This window comes from Scomber scombrus, chromosome 1, assembly GCF_963691925.1.
Source record: "Scomber scombrus chromosome 1, fScoSco1.1, whole genome shotgun sequence".
In the NCBI taxonomy this organism is placed as follows: Eukaryota; Metazoa; Chordata; class Actinopteri; order Scombriformes; family Scombridae; genus Scomber; species Scomber scombrus.
The window spans coordinates 20,280,929-20,303,796 of NC_084970.1; the positions used below are offsets into that span (position 1 = coordinate 20,280,929).

The 22,868-nt window shown below is 39.9% G+C and overlaps 2 protein-coding genes across 5 annotated transcripts in view; both read right to left on the minus strand.

The window, feature by feature from the left end:
• Positions 1-326: 326 nt before the first annotated feature.
• On the minus strand, positions 327-7,478 carry kars1 (lysyl-tRNA synthetase 1). Of its 2 annotated transcripts, XM_062422778.1 has the most exons (15): positions 7,418-7,468; positions 6,549-6,716; positions 6,131-6,275; positions 5,852-6,017; positions 5,657-5,750; positions 4,987-5,173; positions 4,278-4,403; positions 3,930-4,049; positions 3,601-3,763; positions 2,303-2,476; positions 2,103-2,188; positions 1,928-2,013; positions 1,720-1,846; positions 1,225-1,368; positions 327-1,005 (listed from the first exon to the last, which is right to left on the minus strand). In XM_062422778.1, exons 2-15 carry the CDS (start codon positions 6,686-6,688, stop codon positions 931-933), a joined length of 1,833 nt encoding a protein of 610 aa, XP_062278762.1. In that variant the 5' UTR covers positions 6,689-6,716; positions 7,418-7,468; the 3' UTR covers positions 327-930. The 2 variants fall into 2 exon arrangements, with proteins under 2 accessions (XP_062278762.1, XP_062278770.1); XM_062422786.1 differs by lacking the exon at positions 6,549-6,716 and having other exon boundaries at positions 7,418-7,478.
• Positions 7,479-9,140: 1,662 nt separating this feature from the next.
• The window catches only part of nfat5b (nuclear factor of activated T cells 5b), a 42,654-nt gene continuing 28,926 nt past the window's right edge, over positions 9,141-22,868 (minus strand). For 2 of the 3 annotated variants that reach the window (XM_062422821.1, XM_062422837.1), the window contains exons 7-13: positions 18,688-18,822; positions 18,523-18,575; positions 17,605-17,737; positions 16,881-16,955; positions 16,469-16,572; positions 14,392-16,288; positions 9,141-13,913 (exon numbers count right to left, since the gene is read on the minus strand). In XM_062422821.1, the coding sequence (XP_062278805.1) occupies positions 13,675-13,913; positions 14,392-16,288; positions 16,469-16,572; positions 16,881-16,955; positions 17,605-17,737; positions 18,523-18,575; positions 18,688-18,822 (2,636 nt within the window). In that variant the 3' untranslated portion in view covers positions 9,141-13,674. The remainder of the gene's footprint in view (positions 13,914-14,391; positions 16,289-16,468; positions 16,573-16,880; positions 16,956-17,604; positions 17,738-18,522; positions 18,576-18,687; positions 18,823-22,868) is intronic. The other variant, XM_062422829.1, reaches the window with a different exon arrangement.

Sequence of the window (22,868 nt, forward strand, 5' to 3'; positions counted from 1 at the left end):
TAGCACGTCGAAGAAATCCAGTGATGAATCAACACCCACAATATGTGCCGGACCAAAAAGATCCATTCACCTTTTGAAATTCTTCTAAAATAGCAAAACCTACCACCAACTATGTCTCTTATAAATATCTGATATGGCTATTTTGAAAACTCAACACAAGCTTTTGAAGTCTCAAAAGATGTTTTTTATTTTCATTTTAGGTGTAAAAAAAGATTTAAAATGACCCTTGTTTAGGTTAGAGACTGTTTTCTTTCCCTTTTCATGGAACTCTTCTGGATGTGCATAGAAGGGCCATAGGCATGTACAAAAGATCAACTGACGTAGACTCATATCATATGCTCTTTATTCAGACATACTCATGTTTTAAACTTCTTGGCAGAGGAACGTTGAATTTGTGGAGTCCATTTTGAAAAATGTTTAGACAAGGAATACAGGCAGACCTGGTAAAAATAGATGAATATATTGAGAAGATTTAAAATTGCTTATTTTGTTGTGTCTACTCTGTGTATCAGAATCAAGCAGCCCTTCACTGCTTTAACTGTCTCAAAGCATATTCACAAACATTTCACCCAGGTCTGCAGACAACAGCAGATTACAGATGACTTCATGATCTTAAACCATCCATTTACTGTCTGGATGACAATGAGGATTAAAACAGTTAAAAAACAGTTACGGTCAAATAAGGAAGATGCAGAAAATATGACTGTGAAAGTTTAAGAAAAACAAACTGAAAAAAAGAAAAACTTTCGTCATCGTTTACCATTCATTCATGTGGCAGAATAGATAATTTCCCTTAACAACTGCAAGGATCAAACCTTTGACAAACCAACACCAATTAAACAGAAAAACTGACTCCACTGATGACCACAGCGAGGTAAAGGCTCCTTCCCCACACAGATCTGCCTGCAGGGGAGGTCAGAGGTCATAGTGTTACACAGAGGTGCCCTCTGAGGGTGCTGATGTCTTATTGTCATCAGGCTTCATGGCTGGGAACAGCAACACCTCCTGTAAAAGAATAAAAGTGTGGAGTATGAATTTGACAGGTGGCCAATTCTAACATAGTGCACCTTTGGGTGTTTTAGCTGCAAAACCTCAAACAAATCAAACCAGAAAATGCTCCGATTGGCATTTCTGGAAGACAGCAACAACCTATTGTATCATGCAAGTGTAATGACTGACTGAAAAATGCACCTGCTTGCATAACGATTGGTAGGACGCCTTTACCTTGATGTTATTAGAGTCAGTGAGGAACATGGTGAGACGATCAATGCCCATTCCCCAGCCAGCAGTTGGTGGTAGTCCATATTCCAGTGCTGTGCAGAAGGTCTCGTCGATGAACATAGCCTCGTCATCGCCCTCAGCTTTGGCCTGAGAAAGATACAACTCTAATTATTAACATGCACTGCTAGTCACTGATGACCAATTCTAGATAATGAAGGAAACGTATATCCATGTCTACAATGCAGTATTAAGAAGCCTGATCCCTTTTAGTGTGTTCAGACTGAATGTGAAGCAAATTCTGGCCACTGGATCATTTGTATTTATTCACCCCAAACGGCCAAAATACATTACTACACATTAGCCTACTTACATCTTAGCATTGACTTTGTATGTAATCGCACCACACAAAAAAATCTGCTTTGCATTATGTCTGAGCACAGATAATGAGGCCATGTATGAGAGTAGAAAGAAGGGAAAAGAGAGTTTAAGCTTTTGCACCTTGGCTTGCTGCTCAAAAAGCTCCCTCTGTCTAATTGGATCATTCAACTCAGTGTACGCATTGCAGACCTCCTTCTTCATCACGAAGAGCTCAAAACGCTCTGTTAGGCCTTTCTGTGATCTGTGCCTATAAAAACAGAGGAATGTGTCAGTTTGGACATAAGCATCACATTACCAAAGGATAATGAACGGACAAGGCATTTCTCACCATTTAGCTAAAGGACTCATGATTTGAGGGTGATCACAGATGAATGTGGGATTGATACAGGTGACCTCAAGGAAATCTCCAACCATCTGCAGGAAAACATTATTAATGACGACCTCAAAGTGTGCAAGTGGAGGAACAGCAATTACACTGTGCAAAATATCTTTCAATGGAGCACCTTGTCAAGGAGGCGGGCAGTGGTTCTGGGTGGAGGACATTCCACTCCTTTCTGGGCACACAGGTCATCAAAGAATTTACGAGTCTCTGAAGACAAAAATTGTGAAAAAGAAAGGCAAAATTCAGTTTATTACCTCAAAGCAAAAAAAAGACAAACTCTTCTCAGGGAGCATTTATCTCTTCAGTTCAACAGATTCTTACCAGCACTGTCATAGCTGTCAGTAGGTGGGAATTTGACTCCCATAATCTTCTCCAGGTCGTGTGTCATGCTCACTCTTCTGAATGGTGGAGTGAAATCAATCTCATAGGCCTGTCCCTCTGGACCATCAGGGTGATAAGTCACCTTGTATCCTCCAGTGATGTGCTTCACCATTCCTGAAGAAAAGAGCAAACCAAGAGTAAATCCCAAGTGTCTGAGAAATGACACAACTGATATGAATTCCTGTGCAATAATACTGCACTCGATATAGGAATGAACAAATAAAGTGTTATGTGGAAAATTCTCCTGCCTCCACTTGACAAATTATTGTTAGGTCTGCTGCTGCTTCTTACACAGATTAAACCGTTTTCATCTTGTTGCATCTGTGACAGTTTCATACTGTGAAAACCAATGTGACACTCAACCTCTGGCTCCACAAACTTTTTTAAATTTTTTTTTTTTTCTTTAAACATTGACGACTGAGCCTCCCAGGGAGACAAAACTGCCTCATAGACTGTCTACTGCCCAAACATGCTTTTACAGTTAAAACATTTATTTTATATGTGCTCAAGTTAGTTCTTGACTAGGCTGAGTGTTTTTTGCAATCTGAGGACAGAGCTGAGTGGAAGGAGGCTCAACTCATGGCATGCTCCACACTGACCTGACGTGGTTGTAACGGCACAGAACAAGTTTTTGTTTTGTTTTAGAATAAATCTTTTGGTGCAATCTGGGTTATAAGGTGCAGCACTATACAGGGTAGGGCTGTCTTTTTCATTATCAAGATCCCATCACCTTTAATTACTTCCTCTTTTAGCTAGTATGTTATGTGGTCATAAAGCTGCCTATTGAATGTTGATGTTATTGCCATTTTTAATTCACTTGAATAACTCTTATCACCTCCATAAACACATCAATCTTTAACAATGAATCTGTCACCTACTTAATGTATTGTTACAATGCACAGAATGAATTATTTTACTGATATGTATTCAGTTTAGTTTAATCAAATTTAACTGTACAACTAAACTGAGTTTAATGTTCTGTATTCTAAGGAAATCTGATGATATTCTGGAACACTTAATAATTCGCGTTTTTAATTTTACTCTTCAATTATCACCCTGACCTGGCCAATCTGTGCCTTCTTAAAAATACCAAAAAGCCAAAACTTGAAAAGGTATTTTAATGAGGTATCAGATCTGGGACATTTGTTATGATCAGCACTTTCTGAACGGTGTCAAAATTCAGACTAGTGTTGTCTATTAACTGACAGGACACGTCGCATGGACAATTTTTTGCATACCTGAGAGTAGTTTCTCTGTGATGTCCATCAAGTCGTGGTAATCTGCATATGCCATGTAGAATTCACAGGTGGTGAACTCTGGATTATGAGTAAGATCGATGCCTTCATTCCTGAACTGACGCCCGATCTCATACACTCTGTCAATACCACCAACCACAAGCATCTGTGGAAAAATATGATGTCCAAAACCCGTTAATTTTAAACTCTGCAGGTAGATCTAGGAGCAGAACTACAACTTCAGTGTGTTGATTGCAAACTGATGCAAGAAATTCTGTAAAATATTCCTTTACACCCGTTACTCAGAGGAGTAACTCTTGAAAGTAAATTACCTTGTGGTACAGCTCAGGAGCAATCCTCATGAACAGGTTCATATCCAGGTCATTGTGGTAAGTTACAAATGGACGGGCCACTGCTCCACCGGGAATAATGTTCATCATTGGTGTCTCAATCTAAAGTAACAGCAAACATGACTCAGAATGCAAGCTTATGTGCACACACATACAGTACTGTCAACTGACTGAAGCATGCAACAAATATAACAACTATTATAGAAAATTGCATCTAAATTTATGTAAACACACATTTTACCACTACGGCTTAAGACTTAACATGTATTAATAACAAGTTGTTCATTCTGGTCAATTTGGTTGTCCTCATAGACTACAGACAGTTCTTACCTCCAAAAATCCCAGCTGGTCCAGGAAGCTGCGCAGGTATGTAATGATTTTGGAGCGTGTAATAAACTTCTGCCTCACATAATCATTGAGGATCAGATCCAGGTAGCGCTGACGGAATCGTGTTTCCTTTGACAGAAAGATGATACAATGTTGAGAAAAAACAGGGTGAACATTTCCATGAGTTTTCTTCCCATCTGCACAGGCTAAGGAGACAACATTGACAGTCAAAAAAATCAAAAGCAGCGGTGATGATGTGGGATATTTCTATAATATGCAGCTTTGAGGTAAGTTTTTAAAAGCTTTGAGCCCTTAATTTTTGTGACATAGCAACCAGGGCTGTGATATAGAAAGAAGAACCATGTTTTCTTCTGTGAAAGTGTTTCTGGGGAAGCCCACAACTCTTTGAGGGGACATGATACCAGATAACTTGGCTCATACTTCATGATGTGACCTAACTTCCTCTAAGTGAAATTTTGCATTTGACCTAGCAGAAAAAGTGAAAGGGTAACCAATTACATAAACAGACGTTTTTGATAAAATTAAAATTCCCCTTGAATTTTTTATTCTTTTGTTATTGTCAGCCAATACACATATAATACAGAGGATACAATATTCGTAAATCTTCTACCCCCCTCCTTGCAAATCCTATATAAAAACATGGCACACAGAACAAAGAACCTCTCACTAACTCAGAGAGGCTGGTCATTACCTTGTCTTTGAGACCAAAATGGAGGTGGGGCAACATGTGCAAACAAGGTGACAGTAGGGTCATCTCGATTGGGATTATGCTCAACTCCCCTTTTTTTGTCTTCCCTGGGTTACCTCGGACACCAATAATGTCACCGCGCCGCAGCTTGTTGTTGATGGCCACAAAGGCTTCCTCAGACTTGTAGTTCCTGACGGTGTAAAAAAAAAAAAAGAAGAATAAAATAAAATACATGCATACATACTCCAGAACATCCACATGGAGAAAAAAAAATAGTTAGGGGCAAACATTTTACAGTCACATAACAAGTTATCTAAATTGGACTTTTTTCTGTCAACATAATGACATAATTGACTTGTCTTTTCAGCTTGCTTTGGCTGCTGGGGACTGATTATAAAAATTCTGAAGGATTCTAGTTTCACTTATTTTCTTTCAACACCATTTATTATATTTTAACTTAGAAATATATATTTTTTCCTCCTCAAGTCAAAACATTTCACTTGAGTGGGAAGCCCTTTGTCTCAACATGTACTGCCATGTGCAAATCTGCATTTTGTTTACTTTCACTTGACGGTGAATAATTCGAATAAATGACAGCATCCATGCATTTTTATTCATTTTAAGAGTTAAGTAAGGACATAAAAATGGTGCGTATTTTCTCACAATTCTGTACCTTGAGTTGGCCATAACTTGCAACTTGACGCCTTCACCTCGCAGATCATAAAACAGCAGCTTGGCACCGGAAGCCCTCTTGGCATGGACGCGGCCTGCCAATCATATAATAAGTTTGACAGGGAATCCACTGCTAGACTATAGTGTACATACACAGAAAGCTAGTAAGTTCTAAATTATAAAATAATCTTCGTACCTGACAAGTTGAGAACAACATCTGTTAGCTGGTCTCCTGCCTGAAGATTGTTGTATTTCTCAATGAACTCTGTGAGTGACAAGTCCACTTGATACTTGTGTGGGTATGGGTCCTCTGCTGTGCCCTTCAGCTCCTGGATGGCCTGGGTGCGGATCTTATAGTATTGCTACATTTGAGGGAAAGAGATGACTGCATTTATTTTTTTGTTAAAAATCAAAAAACAAAAAACAAACACATTACAGGTTTAATCAGTGAAGTATAATGATACGTGAATCTCACATTTGGGTCAAGCGTCTCGTCATCCAGCCCACAGACATTTTGAGCTCCCTGGTCATTCGATTCCTTCTTTTGTGCCAGATGCTCTTTGACTTTGGTTTCTTTCTCAACAGCCTTTTTCTCAGCTTTCATTCGCCTCTTCAGCTCACTGATGAGAGGTGAGGGAAGAAACATATTCTAAATACTTTAATGTAGGTTGAGTATACATCTTAAAATGATTTCCGTGTAACCACACTGTAAATCGTTATTCTATTCTGGTTTCTGAACTTAAAAAAACAAGAACAATAAAAAGCAAAGCCACAGCACAATCTACTAATTGATGAGGAGAACAGACAATCATGCGGAAATGGGAAGGGGACCACATTTGCTCTGATGACAAAAGGTTGGTTGTTTTTCTCATTGGAATGGAAAAGCCACCAACCTTTTGTCACCTCTCCATCGGGTCCCGCAAATTTGAGCTGGGGCTTCAGCTGTACATGGGGGTGCATATTTTAACCACTGTCCCCTGACCCCATAGGCTTGGCACAGCTGCTGCCTGGCTGCCCTGACCAGACACAGCATGCTGAACTACCACAGTCTGCAGAGCGACCTGAGAAAATAGACATATACAAAGACAGTGTACAGCACATACAGCAAAGGCTGTCTTTGGTCACACTGTTAGGGTAACATAACTCCACTAGTCTGCACCAAAACACTCCGCACCCCGACTACAAATAGACATTAATTATTAGCTCAAGTTAACGTTTCTTTTAGTTAGCCGGGTGTGTCGGTGTTAATGGTGATACCAAGTACAGAAAGTCGGGACGCAAGAAAGGTTAATTGAGTTAAGATAATCAAATAATCACTATATTTGCACACCTAAATATAAGCACAAACGGACTGCCCTTAAGTTAAATAGCAGTCACAAATATACGGCAAGTAAAGATACGAAACAGAAACCACACGATTACACGACTAGTGTGTGGAGGACATTTTTTTCGAGTGCATTTTGGAGCTTGTAGTTTTACTTAGTCCCAACACAGACCATAGACACTGACGCCGGATGGTTTTAAAAACTACAAATCCAATGGATACAACCGAACTGACTTCTGGGATATGTAGGCTTCTCCGGTGCCTCCATATGGAAACCTTGCTTCGCTATCATCCTCTGACCTGATGTAACATTTAGCAATGTTGCATAGCCGCATTAAAGCGAGCATAACTGCTGAAACAACAACATTTTCTGTAAGAGAAAACTGCGTGAGATGTAAAGAAATGTTTATATACGACGGAAGGAGTTAATAAGCTCACTTTTTGCTGAGTTTCTCTCCGTCCACCGTTGTCACGTCGGCCATGTTCTTGATGCTGCACTCAAAAAGATCTACCGGAGCGGGAGCGCCGCAAAAACGCGAGATTTTGAAGGTGCGTTTGGGTCACTGTCGGAAATCAGCACACCAAGTAGTTTATTATTTGATCAACTGCTAACATATCAAAAATAGACCTACTTCCTTATAAAGTCTGCAATAGTTTTTTTCTTTTTTTCTTCTTTAAATAACTGCTTGAAGGGGGATCCAGCTTTTAAACTGCATTTGTCACAGCAGAAATGGGACACAGCCTCAGTGGCAGACCGCTAATATTTTGTCCACTCCATAAACATACATGATGGTGGCAAAATATTAGGAACATCAGTCAATATAATGCACCCCAATACACCAACACCACTTACTATGGCCTCAATAATAAACATAAAGTAGAATGATCACCTTCCTGACAATGTTAACAAAAACTGAAAATGTATAAGCTTCATAAATGTAGAATTTAAAGCAGAGCTGTTGTATTGGTTGCCTTAGATTGCACTGAGAGTGTGTGTATGTGTGTGTGTATGTGTGTGTGTGTGTGTGTGTGTGTGTGTGTGTGTGTGTGTGTGTGTGTGTGTGTGTGTACACACACACACATATATATATATATATATATATATATATATATATATATATATATATATATAAAATGTCGATCAGTTTCCCAAGTGAGCCAATATGTCCTCCAATGTTGTTTTACTGACACAAAAGGAAATTGACTTGATTTATTTTGACTTTCCCCTCTGAAAAAAAGACTCAAACAATAGATTATAAAAATAGTTGGCAATTAATTATTAGTTGGCAGCTAAACAATTAATTGACTAATTGTTGCAGCTCTACAGCAGTTTAATATAAAAAGTAGAGTATTTAAATAAAAATGCATAAACCTGCATAAAATCTTAAATGGGTTTTCCCTGATTATGTATAAAATCACGAATGCTACACATTTATTTTAATACAAGAAACATACTGAATATCTGTCTAGTTAGGGAAGCTCTTGTCATTGCTATAGTAGCCATATCACTTGTCATGCTGTAGTAAAGTCTGTGTTGCTCATCTGTTGGCAAAAGCAGATAGTTTATAATGTTAAAATGACTTTTTTGGGCTACAAAGGGTCAGTAATTAAACTATGTTGTTGGTGGGGTTGATCTTTATTGAAGAACTTCATGTTCTCATTTAATTGGAAGAAATTAAGAAACACTATACTTTATCCGTTGCTCCAGACTGAAGGTAACAGCCAATAAAATAGATAAAGCTGGGTTTTAGGTGTATTTCCCAATGTTGCACAATGCAAAATTACATCATATCCCATGTTAGTAAAATCTTTTTTTATAAATTTATGGAAAACACCCCAAAATACTGTTATGTGCATAACAGACAGCAGTAATTAAGACCTGTGGACAAGCTATGATGTAGTAACATCACTGTCTTACACACTCCTGTTGCTTACTGGTAGGAGACACCAGTACAAACACTGCATTTAAATCTAAATCAGTGCAGAAAACTACCACTAGCCCCCAGTTAAACAAGCTCAACGGTGTGGGGCAGGCCACTTTGCCAACCGAGGCAAAGAAAACACATTTTTGAATCTATGGTTTTTCTCACATTGCACTAACTTATTCCTCAGCAGTATCTTACACCAAAAATGATTAAATGAAAGCTCAAATGCTTGACAATAAAAGTTTATATGTTTAATATAGATAGCAGCAAGTTTACAGAAATTAGATTGCAAGAGAATAAAAATATCCCAACAAAAGCCAAATACATAGAGATTTTTTTTCTTAAGGGTGATTATTTGACAGTTGTTCACATGGTTAGAAACATAAAGGCAAATTTCCCCTTTCTATTTCCAGGACAAAAAACACTGTATACTGGAGGAGTGGTTCAATTGTGTTGGGAGTGAAGACACGTTTAAGACATCACAGAAGTATGGAGTGAGCAAATGGGTTTGATAAGAAATAATACCAGACGCAGAACAAATGACAATGAATATTGACTTTTTTTGTTGTTGTTGCAGAATGTGGAAATCTGTAATTATTAAATTATAGGGGGCAAAAAACATGAATCTGGTGTGTATTGACATTTACTGGTCTGACAAATAAGACATAAAAGAACTAAGTGGCATCCTGGTAACTTAGGCCCTGAGAGAAATCAGAAAGATCAAGAACCGCTGCTCCAGGAAACAGTGAGTCTGGATATAACACAAACTCCCACAAAAATCATACAAGCAGAAGGGAATAAAAAACACTTGATGTTATTGACCCTTGTCTCACAAAAGAAAAAAAACAGGAAAGTCAAGGTCTGAGATGATTGTTGAAAAGGGAAATTTGCATTAAAAGACAGATATTTCAAATCAGTTTCGGCATCACTCAAAGCATCGGAAATTTCAATAAGCAACATAAATAATAGAAAGAAAATCTATTTTGGTTTCTCCTTTATGTTGAAAATGGGAGAGGCTATATAGAAAAATATATATTCAAAAACTAACAAATCTACATTTACAGTATATTAGCTGCATAGCAGTTTCAGAGAAAATGTGTCTGCATCTACGTTGTATAACATAAATGCAATGGATACTTCAGTACAAACAAAGTTAGGTGACAGAAAATTGCACAACACATTTATCAACCACAACCACGTTTATCTGGTCATTGTTGTAGAGCATTAGAAGCACACTTAAAGTCTTATGGCTTGCAACATTCTAGTTGTCGAGGACTAACATCAAAACGTAAAACATAAATCTGCCCTCTACTATAACGTTTTCTCAAGGCACATGTACAATATTTACTAGTGTCTAAAGTGACATTTTAGGAAAAATATTTACTGTGATAGACTCAATTTGTTGATATTAAATTAACTTGTAATGGCAAAAAAACCCAGATATTGTTCTATTGTATAAACAGAGAAAACTGACGTTTAGTCTGTTGCATCTTGAGAAAAATATGAGAACTTTTATAAACAATCCTCCTCGTTTTCCATTACTGTACGAGATGCACATTTAAACATCTACAACCTCCAGTTACATTGTAAATACACAAATGAGGGAACTGTAATTTTAAAAAGTTACTCCCCAGCGTGTATTAAAACATTCTGAATATAAGCTTTAACAGCCATGCTGTACAATTACATTCAGTACTATATTCATAGTTAAAATACTGGAATTTGTTGGTCCTATTTTAAAGGGCTCTTGTTGTTGAAGTTTGGTGCCGTTATGCCCTGGTGTTAACGGTTTTGGTCAATAAAGGAGTTACAGGGCCGGAGGTCCAATTAAAAGCCTTGAAAAAGCATGATATGTACATTAAAGTGTATATTCATTCACCTTCCAAAATCACAAAGGAGTAACTGTGCAGAGGAATGTACATATCATTCATAGTGCACATAGCACTTTACTATCATTTAAAAGGCATCATCACCATCATCCCAAGGTTCCAGATACAGTACCAGCAGGTGTGGGCGCCAAACCACACCGCTGTCATCAAATACAGGTAGAAAGATCTGAACACAACTATGATTACATGATACAATTTAGATAATAACGACACACAAATAAATTAGACATGCTTTTTCGAAAAGAAGCACAGGTACTACACCGATTAAAAAAAAAAAGAAGATAAAGTCTTTCTAAAACAAACAAAAAAACAAATAAACTCATAAATACTCAACACTGGAAAATCTTAGTTCTTCTGTTTCACAAGGTGAAGAAAGCCAATCACAGATAGCTCTTTTCTCCAAAGTCAGGTTTCCTTCAGGAGTAGGGTCCCTTTAAAAACCACTCTGTTCAAACTGACACACCGTAGCTCCACAAATCACATTAGTCAAGTTTACATTATCTCCATCACAACACAATAGCTGTTCCTGTTTTTTTTAAGTGTATAAAACGTAAAGGTATCAAGAATGATGTAGTTCTAATAAACTGTACAGATAAAACAAGACAACAATGGAGGCATTAAACTGAGCACGTTTGTCAGAGACCAGCCCCTTGTTCACGCATACATTTACAGTGAAACTAACAAAACAATACAACAAATTACAGAAAGAAAAAAAAAAAGTGGAAGCAGGGTGCCATGCCAACAATAAAAGAGAAGGAAAAAATAGTTTTGCTATTTACTGTGAGCTATGTTTTCTTTTAATGTCAAATGGCAAAACAGAAACAAGAAGATAAAAGCTAACGAGCCATAAAACTGGCCTGTCATCAGGATTGCATGCAAAGCAAGAAGGAGTCAGACTTTGGTCCTGAGGTGACCGCCACTGGCCAACTGCAGACAAAGACATTTGCATGTACAAGAAAGCGTGTAAAATGGGCTCTATTCCTGCATGTTAATACCGACCTGGATGAGATGCACAAAGTAGAGTCATAGCCAGCAAACTATTGCTTCTCTTTAACATTCACTAAATCCATCACATTAATAAAACTGGCGAAAAGGCTCTTTCTAGCTGGTCTAAGAATACTATTCCAGTTCTTGCGTGCCTGACGCAGTATGATGCCAACAAAATGACACTTACACTCAAAATGATCTTATAACAAACATAATAATATACTATATTACATTCTACAATTTCTACTATTAGGTGCATGTATTTAAATAAGAGTTTCACATCAAATGAAGTTACAGAATTTGAAGCCTGACTTAAAATATATTGATCCACATTTTAATCCTCATTTGTCCAGATGTCTATGCTGCTTTTTCAGAATAAATAATGTCTTTGTTTAGTTTTGGGAATTAATAGTAATAGTAGTGACATGGCTGGCAATGAGATGCATAAATCTAATACAAAATGCAGACCATAAAACTTTTTTAACCAATAGGAAATAGTGAACTTAATGACACTGGCTTCACACCAGTCTAGTGGACTTTATTTTGTGAATTTGCTTCACAAATGTTGCTATGCAAGTAGATAAAAATAACTCAAATGCTTTCTGATCTGTGTGCTATGGTCCTCCCAGCTTGGTGTGTTTCATGATGTGTTTAAAAAAATATATCTTCTTCACTGTAAACAATGAGGAAGAGGAAGCTGAAAACAACAGCACCTCTTGTGGGACTGTACTGTACCCTCGCAGAGTAAAGTGGTCACAAAGAACAGCAACGTAAAGTGCTGAATATACATGTAAAAAAAGAAGTATTATACTTCTACCATCACACTTTCCTAAATATTCAACTCTTTGTAATGTATAACATGAGATTCTAGTAAAAAAACGTATCAAACTGACACAGTTCAGTTTGGATGAATACAGACTAAATGTTAGCCTGAACATGTTTGCTTACAAAGAGCGTTTTGTACACTGTGGTGGAGCAAAGTATCTGATATTGAGTGATATGATTCATCCACAGCTGGTGGTGACATTGCTGAACTACAAATCTTTTATAGGCATTATTGTACCAAACAAGCTGGGATCAGCTTAATTTAACTGGGTTGTAGATGGTGAACAAAAGCCATAATATGAGGTCATACACCTACTGAGCCAAGTTTCTTCTTGCTTATTATTGTATTAATCAATGAAAACTAAAGTCACTGTGGGCCATAAGAGACAGCTAGAGTGAGTTCATTTATATTATCAGAGGCAAGCTTGTTGCTACACTATTAAAAAATAAGCACCCACATACCTACATACTTCCCTTTCTACTTTCTGCTTCTAACCTTCTCTCATCTCCATACACTTTCTGCACTGTTGGATCCTAATGAAAAAAAGATTCAACCCATTCTACCTTTAACTATACATACCACATGCTGTCAAAACCTTCCTTCCATAACACACACTTCACCCTCCATGCAACCAGGAAACACGATAAAAGAAATTACAACAGACAAGTTAAAGGGAACACTATTCATGGAAAACACTAGACACTTTGGAGAACCCTTTAGAAAAGACCACTGTAACCGAAAGATGTTGCAAATAACATCACTGACATCTATATAGATATGAACAAAACTTCATTTTACATGAATAACAAGGCCACTAAGTTACTGTCTTTCCAGAGGAAAAGCTGATAGAAAGGGCCAAATGCCGCTTCTCACCTTCAATGTTCTTTCCTAATAAATACTCAGTCCTGAAGGGGACCAAGTCATGTGTTAGTAGGGCAGCAAAACAATTGGTGATCAGATATAAGTACATAATGTGCAGTATAATTATCAACAGACTTTTTTTCTTGAAATTTTACAATGATTCCAAATATTATCATTAAAAAATGAAAGACAAATCCTGTTTAAAGGTTAGTATGAACGTGTTAAGTTGCTGCCCGACTCTTGCAAGCTGACCAGCAGGTCATCAATCTTCTCCATGTTTTGAGAGGCAGCTATGCTGTTCTGCACAGTCGCAGACTGTGACAGCGACTGGCTGAGCAGTGACTGAATGTGTGCTTCACTCTCTCTTTGGTTTTGACCAGACTGGCTGATGGCTATAATCTGATCCGACAGCGTGTTTCCAGGAGTGTTCATCAGCTGGCCACATTCTGCAGAGAGAGAACAGAGAAGGCCATTTAAAAAACACACATTACAATCAGTGCCACGAGAGAGGGGAAATCTTTCTTTTGTCAAATGTATCAAATGTTTAAAAAATAATATTATAGATTAATATATGCTTTGAGTGGAAGTTTTAAATCAAAATGACAATATCATTTTTGAAACTGAAACTTTAAGGCAACTTTCAAATTTTTCAGTTTGCATTTAGATTTATCAATTGGTTCCCCATTTACTTTCCCATTTGCCAATTTGCTATTATTCTATATGTGGCATGTAAAACGTAAAGGAATCAAACATTTTAAAGCTTCATACACACTCTACAGACATGACAATGGTATCAATCTTTGAATCTATCTCTCAGAAAGAAAGTGAATAAGCGAAGAAAGTCAAACTATGGCAGTTGGTTTGCATCATTTCTGCCATCTAAACCGTTTTAAAAGGTGTGCACCTGGTTAATGAATTCCTTACCATTCTGAATACCAAACAGAAATAGGCCAGGTTGTTGAGGCTGGCTGGGCTGATTGATGGTCCCACTGACAGCGGACTGAAACAGAGTCCCTGGCTGCTGAACAGGTGAAGAGGTGGTCGTCTGGAGGTTCGCCACACCGTTCTGTGAGGCAAACATGGCTGACTGTGCGAGCTCCTGAGCAGCCATTCCCCCCTGCAGAGAGGCCATGTTAGACTGAGGCATGAAGAGGCCCACGGGCTGCTCCTGCCGGTTGTTTGAGCTGCTGCTAAGCTGCATCGGCTGTTGGTCCTGAAACAGCACTTGCTGCCGTGGATCAGCAGGGTTCCCTAAGGCCATGGGCTCAGAGCGATCCTGCTGGTTCACTGTCACCATGTTGGCTTGGGAAAAAAGCAGAGAGGGGTTTTGGGGCTCTTGGGAAACTAGACTGCTGCTTGTCAATGGAGGCATCTGGCCCTGGCTGCTGAACAGGAGATTAGAGGTCTGGTCTGCAGTGGACAGGGGGTTGTTACAGAACAGTAGGCCGGCCTGCTGTTGCTGTTGCTGTTGCTGCTGCTGGCCCGGAGAAAGTGTGTTTGCAGCTGGATGTTGGGAGATGCTCTGAAACAGAGAAGCCTGCTGAGCTGGTTGTGTGTGGGGCTGAGGCTGGGAAGGCTGTTGCTGATCTATGGGACTTCTCTGTTGAATAGGAGATAGCTGGGTCTGAGCCTGAAACACTGACTGAGGTTCAGGGGCAGGGGTCTGCAGAGCACTGAGAAAGGCCAGCTGCTGTTGTTGCTGCTGCTGCTGCTGCTGCTGTTGTTGTTGTTGTTGTTGTTGTTGTTGTTGTTGCTGCTGTTGCTGCTGTTGTTGTTGAGCACTGCTGGTTGTAAGCTGAGATGGCAGGGATGTCTGAGGGAGGAAAAGACTTGGGGTTGAGGGCTGTTGGTCTGGGGACTGTAGTACTGTCATGGTGTTTTGGAATAGAGCAGCCTGGACCTGCTCTTGAGTGTGAGAGGCTTTCTGATTATGAAACAGAGCCCCTTGTGGATCTTGAGTTTCAGCCAAAGAACTGGGATTGTGGAACATTGGTGGTGACGGGTGTGAGGGGGTCTGCTGGAGGAAGTTGGTCTGAATAGAGAGCAGGTCATTTGCCTGCTGAAACATAGCTGCTTGTTGCTGCTGTTGCTGCTGCTGCTGTTGCTGCTGCTGAGCCTGCTGGAAAAGGGTCCCTTGGTTTGGTACTACTCCTTGTGATGAGCCCTGCTGCTCTGCGTTCTTGCCCTGAGAGGCATCCTGAAACATGCCGCACTGCATTTGGATCTGCGACTGAAAAAGCTGCTGCTGTAGATTCTCCAAAACTTGCTGCTGTTGTTGCTGCTGCTGAAGCTGTTGTTGCTGTATTTGTTGCTGTTGCTGCTGCTGAATTTGCTGTTTTTGGATCTGTTGTTGGTGCTGCATGTGTTGCTGCTGTTTGGCCATCGAGTTGTCAGGCTGAAGTGGTAAGCGACAGAACCCTTTGGCTTTAAGTTGTCTCACTGCCTCCTCCAACTGGGCCACTTCGTCTGGGGGGAACATGGGTAGCTGCTGCTGTTGAGGTGGGGGTTCGCCGCACAGCCTTCCCACAGATCCAGAGCCACTGCCTGGCCTCTCCTGTCCGAGGCCCTCTCTTGGTTCCAAGAGGAACTGCTGTGAGCCTTGCTGGAGCAGGGAGTCTGCTGGCACAGAGTATGAGCTGGTGGCAGCAATGTCCTGCTTCTGGATGGTGCTTAAAGGCTCTGTATTGGTAAAAACAGGAGCCTGGCCTTTGTCAGGGTCACCTGCAGGCTGAGACAGGTTGTTGGAGAATGGTCTGTTCTTATTTAGATGGCCTACAGCCATGTCTGGGTTCTGTTGGGTTGGACACAGGTCACCAGTCTGCTGGCAACACAAAACAGAAGATAAAAGGCTTTATTTAGCTTTTATGTTATGCATTTTAATTGTATTACTTTTGATAATTGTGTTTTACTGTATGTATTTTTACTATATTAAACAGCTTCCATCCCATTTCAAATGTTTTGACTGTGTAAAATGTATTGTACTAATGTACTAATGCATCACCTTAAATACTCCAGAGGACTGGAGGTTGCTGGTTACCTCCATCGGAGTGACTTCTTCTCTTTTCACAAGAGGCAACATTGAAGGCATCAAGGCACTATCTAGAACTGTAGCAGAGCAAGGAGTATATTAGATTATATGCTTTAAATGTTTGTTGTTTAAAACCATACAAACAAAAGGCAAGTCCAATGAGCTAAAAAGTGTAATAATGTTGGCACTTAACTACTGTGTGTACAGTTATATAAAGAAAATGAACAGCTTTTATATGGGAGGCAAACAGAGGCCTAGACAGCGTTATGGGCGACTCCTAAACTCAGTGACCATTTCTCTAAATATTTTGCCTTCTTAAATACACACAGCCAGAGAAAAAGCTGTAATCAAGGGTACGTACAATAGTTAACAAAGAGAAAATAACCTTTAATTTGTTCATCAAAAGAACAAGTCTTCACTGGAGAGGGCGCCTCTTTCTTCACAGAAACATCATTCTTTGCTGCAAGAGCAGACATCAAAACATTCACTTTTAAAATCTATGAGCCAACAACACATGGCATTCAGTGTAAATCTGCAGCATAACATTCATGCTTTTAGAAAAGAAGTTCCTTTGTTAGTCACGTCTTTCAATGTTTTGTACCAAGGGCCTTGTAAATAACAAAAATGCTGATGAAAGATTGTTCTTTCCGTGGAAGACTATCAATTCCTGTGTTGAGAAATGAGCGGCGTATTGTGCTCCTCAGAGGTTTTACTAATAATTACTTTTACTTGCTTTAATCCTTCTGAACTGTGGGTGGTAGTGTTGAGTACAATAGATTAAAAAAAGACCTTGTAAGCCTAAACCCAACAAAACTGTGATGCTGCCCCTTGTTTCTGTGGGTTTTTTTTTTAATTACTAAAAGATATGTGTAAAATATTTCATACTATTTGTGGTGGTTAACTGCAATACAGCTTGTTTGTATTTTCCAGTTGAGAAACAGCTATTGTGCAAGCAAGTAATCTTAAAAGTAGTGTAGATAATGATATAATCTAAAAGGAGCACTGATTATTATTTAAGCTTGTCTTCCCATCACGTGATTGTAAAAAGAAACAGATAAAGAGAAACTTTGTGCAGTTTAGTAGATAAACTGAAATGGACTGGAACAAACCTGAATCTGGAGTGTAGGTAAAAGGCTGAACGTCATGGGATCTCCCCGCGTTGGTCACCACGTAGACCCCCACACATACTGCAGAGGTGATGGCTTGGTTCTGGTACGGAGGAACCTTGACTATCAAGTGATTCTTAATGGGTGATCACGCGAAAAATAAAATCAGAAAAGAAGAGCAAATATAAGTTTACAGGTGATGCAACATATGTCTTCCCTGATTGTAGGTGGAAACTCAGCATTCTGTGGAGTGGATTTGTTATTTATATCAGAGCATAAAATGCTGAGGGTTTGAGGATGAAACTGGATCAATTTGTGTTCTTTTTTCATGTTTTGACCTTCAAATACTTACTTATCAGTTTCAGTTTTATTGATAAAGGCAATAATATTTAATGTCGCTAGGCCTATCTCAAAGATTAATATCTACTAAATGAAAGGGATGACAGTATCAGTTCTACACAGTTTATCAACACCTGGCGGTTGTAAAACTGTAACTGTAATGATTTTTGAAGTAGCAAATGCATTCAGCATGTTTGTTGAGACACTGTACATTTCAGTCAGAAAAACTTAATGTAAGGTTTCTAAAACCTTTGACAAAATCAAAAGGACTTTAAGTGAGTTATACTATATGATATACCATTAGCTGCAGATCCATCGATTCATTTACTTCTGATCACTTTGTTTACAAGGGCAAAGGTTTGAACTGGACTGTTGAGACACACTCAGCATAGCCTCTGAGATTGTATGTAATTAGGTCAGAACACAATGAGAGCACTCAAACCTTTGAACCAGCAGCCGTTTAAGATGATTACATCTTAAGCCCCATACAAATCTCAAATGGCTGCTTTTATCTACCCAGCTCATTAGTAATTGGCATTAATCATTTGGTTAAAAAATAACACAAGAACACCAGCATTTTACCTGGTGAAAAAGCTCCATGTCGATTTCAGCCTCTGCTTTCCACGATTTCTCATCTGAAACAGACAGAAGATCCAGCATGTCAAGAGGGGAAAAATACAGAACACAGAATTCATGCACTAAAGTCTCCATGGATGAACATATTGTATAATTAGAATAATATCTTACCAGAGACATTCTCGTGAAATATGACTTTGGTGTCTTTAAGGAAATTCTTGCCAATAATAAAGACTTCATCTCCCCCCCTCACTGAGCAACTGTGTAATGACTTCTTTAGGATTTCAGGCACCCCTGCAGGTTGGGCTGGAGACAGAGCAGATACACACAACATTGACATACAATTTCATTTTGGTTAAATGGACCATTTTCTACCAGATTTAATGTCACTTCACATCCAAAAGTGGTTTCCTGCACCAAGGAGACATTTTACAGTAAATCAGGTTCTCTCAGATAGGCCAGGAGATGCAAATGAGAACATAATTAGCCTTCAAAGTATTTAGAATAACAATCACCTTAATTGGTGTGTTCAAATCAGATTTCCAACTACATTTTAATATTCAAAACAAACTACAATTGATTCACTCTTTTTTGAAAATTTGATTAAAAATGATAAAATAAGGAATGCTAAGCATTGAGGAAAATGGCAGTAATTGCAGATTTTTTGAAAATGTTTGGATATACAGTCAATGCATAAATACTGTAAAAAAAAAAATGTATATATTATTTGATAAACCAATCTCTGTCATGACGAGCTATACGATTTTGTAACATGCTTAAGGGATGTTCTTGGACCCTGAAATCTACAATTCTGTAGATCGTCATTATTAGGGCCCGAGCGGCGACTGCAAGTCGCCTGGCGAAAGCCCTATTGAAATTGTAATGTTTATTATTATTATTATTATTATTAGGGCCCGAGCGGCGACTGCAAGTCGCCTGGCGAAAGCCCTATTGAAATTGTAATGTTTATTATTATTATTATTATTATTATTATTATTCTTCCGACATTTCGTGCCCCGATTTCGCCCCTTTCCCAAATGCGAAAATGCTTATACTTTTGCACGGACGTCCGGCCTCATCCGAAATTCGATATTTTTGGGTGGTCGCACATGGTCGACGCAGAATGGCGGAATAGCGCCCCCTACAAAGTCCAAAAATGCCCATAGGGAATTTTGCTAACTTTGTCCTATGCTCACAAAATTCGGTACACATATGTATTATACCCACATATGCAAAAAAGCCTCTTGACCTCATGACCTCAACCCAACAGGAAGTCGGCCATTTTGGTTTTGATTTTTCCTGCCTAAAATGAACTCCTCCCACAGCGTTCGCCCGATCAAGTTCAAATTAGGTACGCAACATCTCCAGACCTAGCTGAGCTTAAGTTGTGCTCTGCGCATCCGTAGGTCAAAGGGCATGTCTGCCAGGGCTCAACTAACTTTGGCGTGCTCGCCATGTACATACGAGTGGCTCTCACGCCCACATACTTCATCCAATCAGCTTCAAACTTGCTGGACATGATGATGGCTCCGCCCTGAACGTCCCGATATATTAACTTCCCACGTAACTCATAGCGCCCCCCGGTGGTAACAGGACGTTAACTAAGATTCATTAAAATTACATACTTTGCCCCATCAACTTCATTCAGAACCAGTTGGTGAAGCTACATTATGAAGACTGTGAAGCTACGAGTAATGGCGTCCGTGTGGCGACGCGGCGACCATCAATTCCTCGCCATGAAAATACGTTTGGCTTTTTGATGGCTTTATTGAACTCGTATCATCATGAAAATTGGTACACAGGTCCAGGGTCCCAACCTCAACGTCTCCATTCGCTCATAGGCGATCTCACTCGTGTCGCCCCCTAGTGGAAACAGGAAGTGCCATATTTTACATCATCATTGTGCGATTTCCACAAAACTTCACATGTGTAATCACTGTCCCACCCTGAACGCAACCGCTTGTGTTTTGTTACAATCTACTGCCCCCTGGTGGATGAACCATCAACCTCTCATAACTCCTTCATGCTTTGTCCAATTCACTCCAAACTTCACATGACTGATGAGTGGCCGCCCTGAACACACCAGACCACACCAGACCATATGTGTAACTACCTGTGACTGCCCCCTACTGGATGAACGAAACATTGCATTTTTGGCCTCCTTCCAGGTTTTTTCTCACTTTCTGCTTCACGCCACAGCCCCGCCATGCCTCAGGCCCCGCGGTGGCATGGGTGAGCGAGGGCCCGCCATCGCCGCTTGCGGCTTTAATTATTATTATTATTCTTCCAACATTTCGTGCTCCAATTTCGCTCCTTTCCCAAATGCGAAAATGCGTATACTTTTGCACGGACGTCCGGCCTCATCCGAAATTCGATATTTTTGGGTGGTCGCACATGGTCGACGCAGAATGGCGGAATAGCGCCCCCTACAAAGTCCAAAAATGCCCATAGGGAATTTTGCTAACTTTGTCCTATGCTCACAAAATTCGGTACACATATGTATTATACCCACATATGCAAAAAAGCCTCTTGACCTCATGACCTCAACCCAACAGGAAGTCGGCCATTTTGGTTTTGATTATTCCCTCCTAAAATTAACTCCTCCCACAGCGTTCGCCCGATCAAGTTCAAATTAGGTACGCAACATCTCCAGACCTAGCTGAGCTTAAGTTGTGCTCTGCGCATCCGTAGGACAAAGGGCGTGTCTGCCAGGGCTCAATTAACTTTGGCGTGCTCGCCATGTACATACAAGTGGCTCTCACGCCCACATACTTCATCCAATCAGCTTCAAACTTGCTGGACATGATGATGGCTCCGCCCTGAATGTCCCGATATATTAACGTCCCACGTAACTCATAGCGCCCCCCGGTGGTAACAGGAAGTGAACTTAAATTCATGAAAAATACATAGTTGACCCCATCAACTTCATTCCACTTCTAAAACATGCAGAACCAGTTGGTGAAGCTACATTATGAACACTGTGAAGCTACGAGTAATGGCGTCCCTGTGGGGGCGTGGCTACCATCAATTCCTCGCCATGAAAATACGTTTGGCTTTTTGATGGCTTTATTGAACACGTATCATCATGAAAATTGATACACAGGTCCAGGGTGGAGACCTCTTCCATCTGATAGGGGTGTCGCTCATGTCTCCCCCTAGTGGAAAGTGGAAGTGCCATTTTTTGCATCAACATTGTCCGATTTCCACAAAACTTCACATGTGTGATGAGGGACTGACCCTGAACACACCTGCATGCATCCCATTACTGCCCCCTGGTGGATGAACCATCAACCTCTCATAACTCCTTCATGCTTTGTCCAATTCACTCCAAACTTCACATGACTGATGAGTGGCCGCCCTGAACACACCAGACCACACCAGACCATATGTGTAACTACCTGTGACTGCCCCCTACTGGATGAACGAAATATTGCATTTTTGGCCTCCTTCCAGGTTTTTTCTCACTTTCTGCTTCACGCCACAGCCCCGCCATGCCTCAGGCCCCGCAGTGGCATGGGTGAGCGAGGGCCCGCCATCGCCGCTTGCGGCTTCAATTGTCTGAATGTTATCTTAAAAATCGAACATTTTTCAACTCGTGAAAAAAATTAACAACATGTACAAATGACACCATACCAGATGACTTTTCCTAAAACAGACTCGTACATAGAGGGCCACACTACTTGTTTAAGTAAGAATAACAAAGATGTGATCTTTTAATATATCTCAAATACTGCATAGTTCTTATACACTGGCTCAAAAGCCCCTCCCTTTCCCAGTAACATTTCATAAACCTTTCTCACTGCAGGTTACACACACACACACACACACACACACACACACACACACACACACACACACACACACACACACACACACACACACACACACACACACACACACACACACACACACACACACACACACACACAGATGCCAAGGGGCATTAATTTTTTTTTGGTTCTGTGGAAAGATATTTCCCTGGATTGCATGCTGGCTTTGTGTAAACAATACAAGTCTACACACTTCTATTGTTTCGTCCTTTCCTTTTCTTTCTCCCGTGTCTCTCTCCTAACTCACACAGACACTTTCTTATGGCCCTAAGCGTCTTTCCTGTTTATGAAACCGACCACACCCTCATACCGTTCACATTATCAAATAACACTTGAATCTTAAGGGATCTATACACATTGTCTCCAATCGCTGATATGAAAAGAAATCAGTCTCTTGACCTCAGGTTACTTTAAACTTTAGAAACAGAGCCTCTCCTGGTAGAGAGAAGAAAACTGTTTGGGTAATTATTAAATCAGTAGGTTACAGGTCAACTATTTTGTCCCTTTTTAACTTATGTTGAA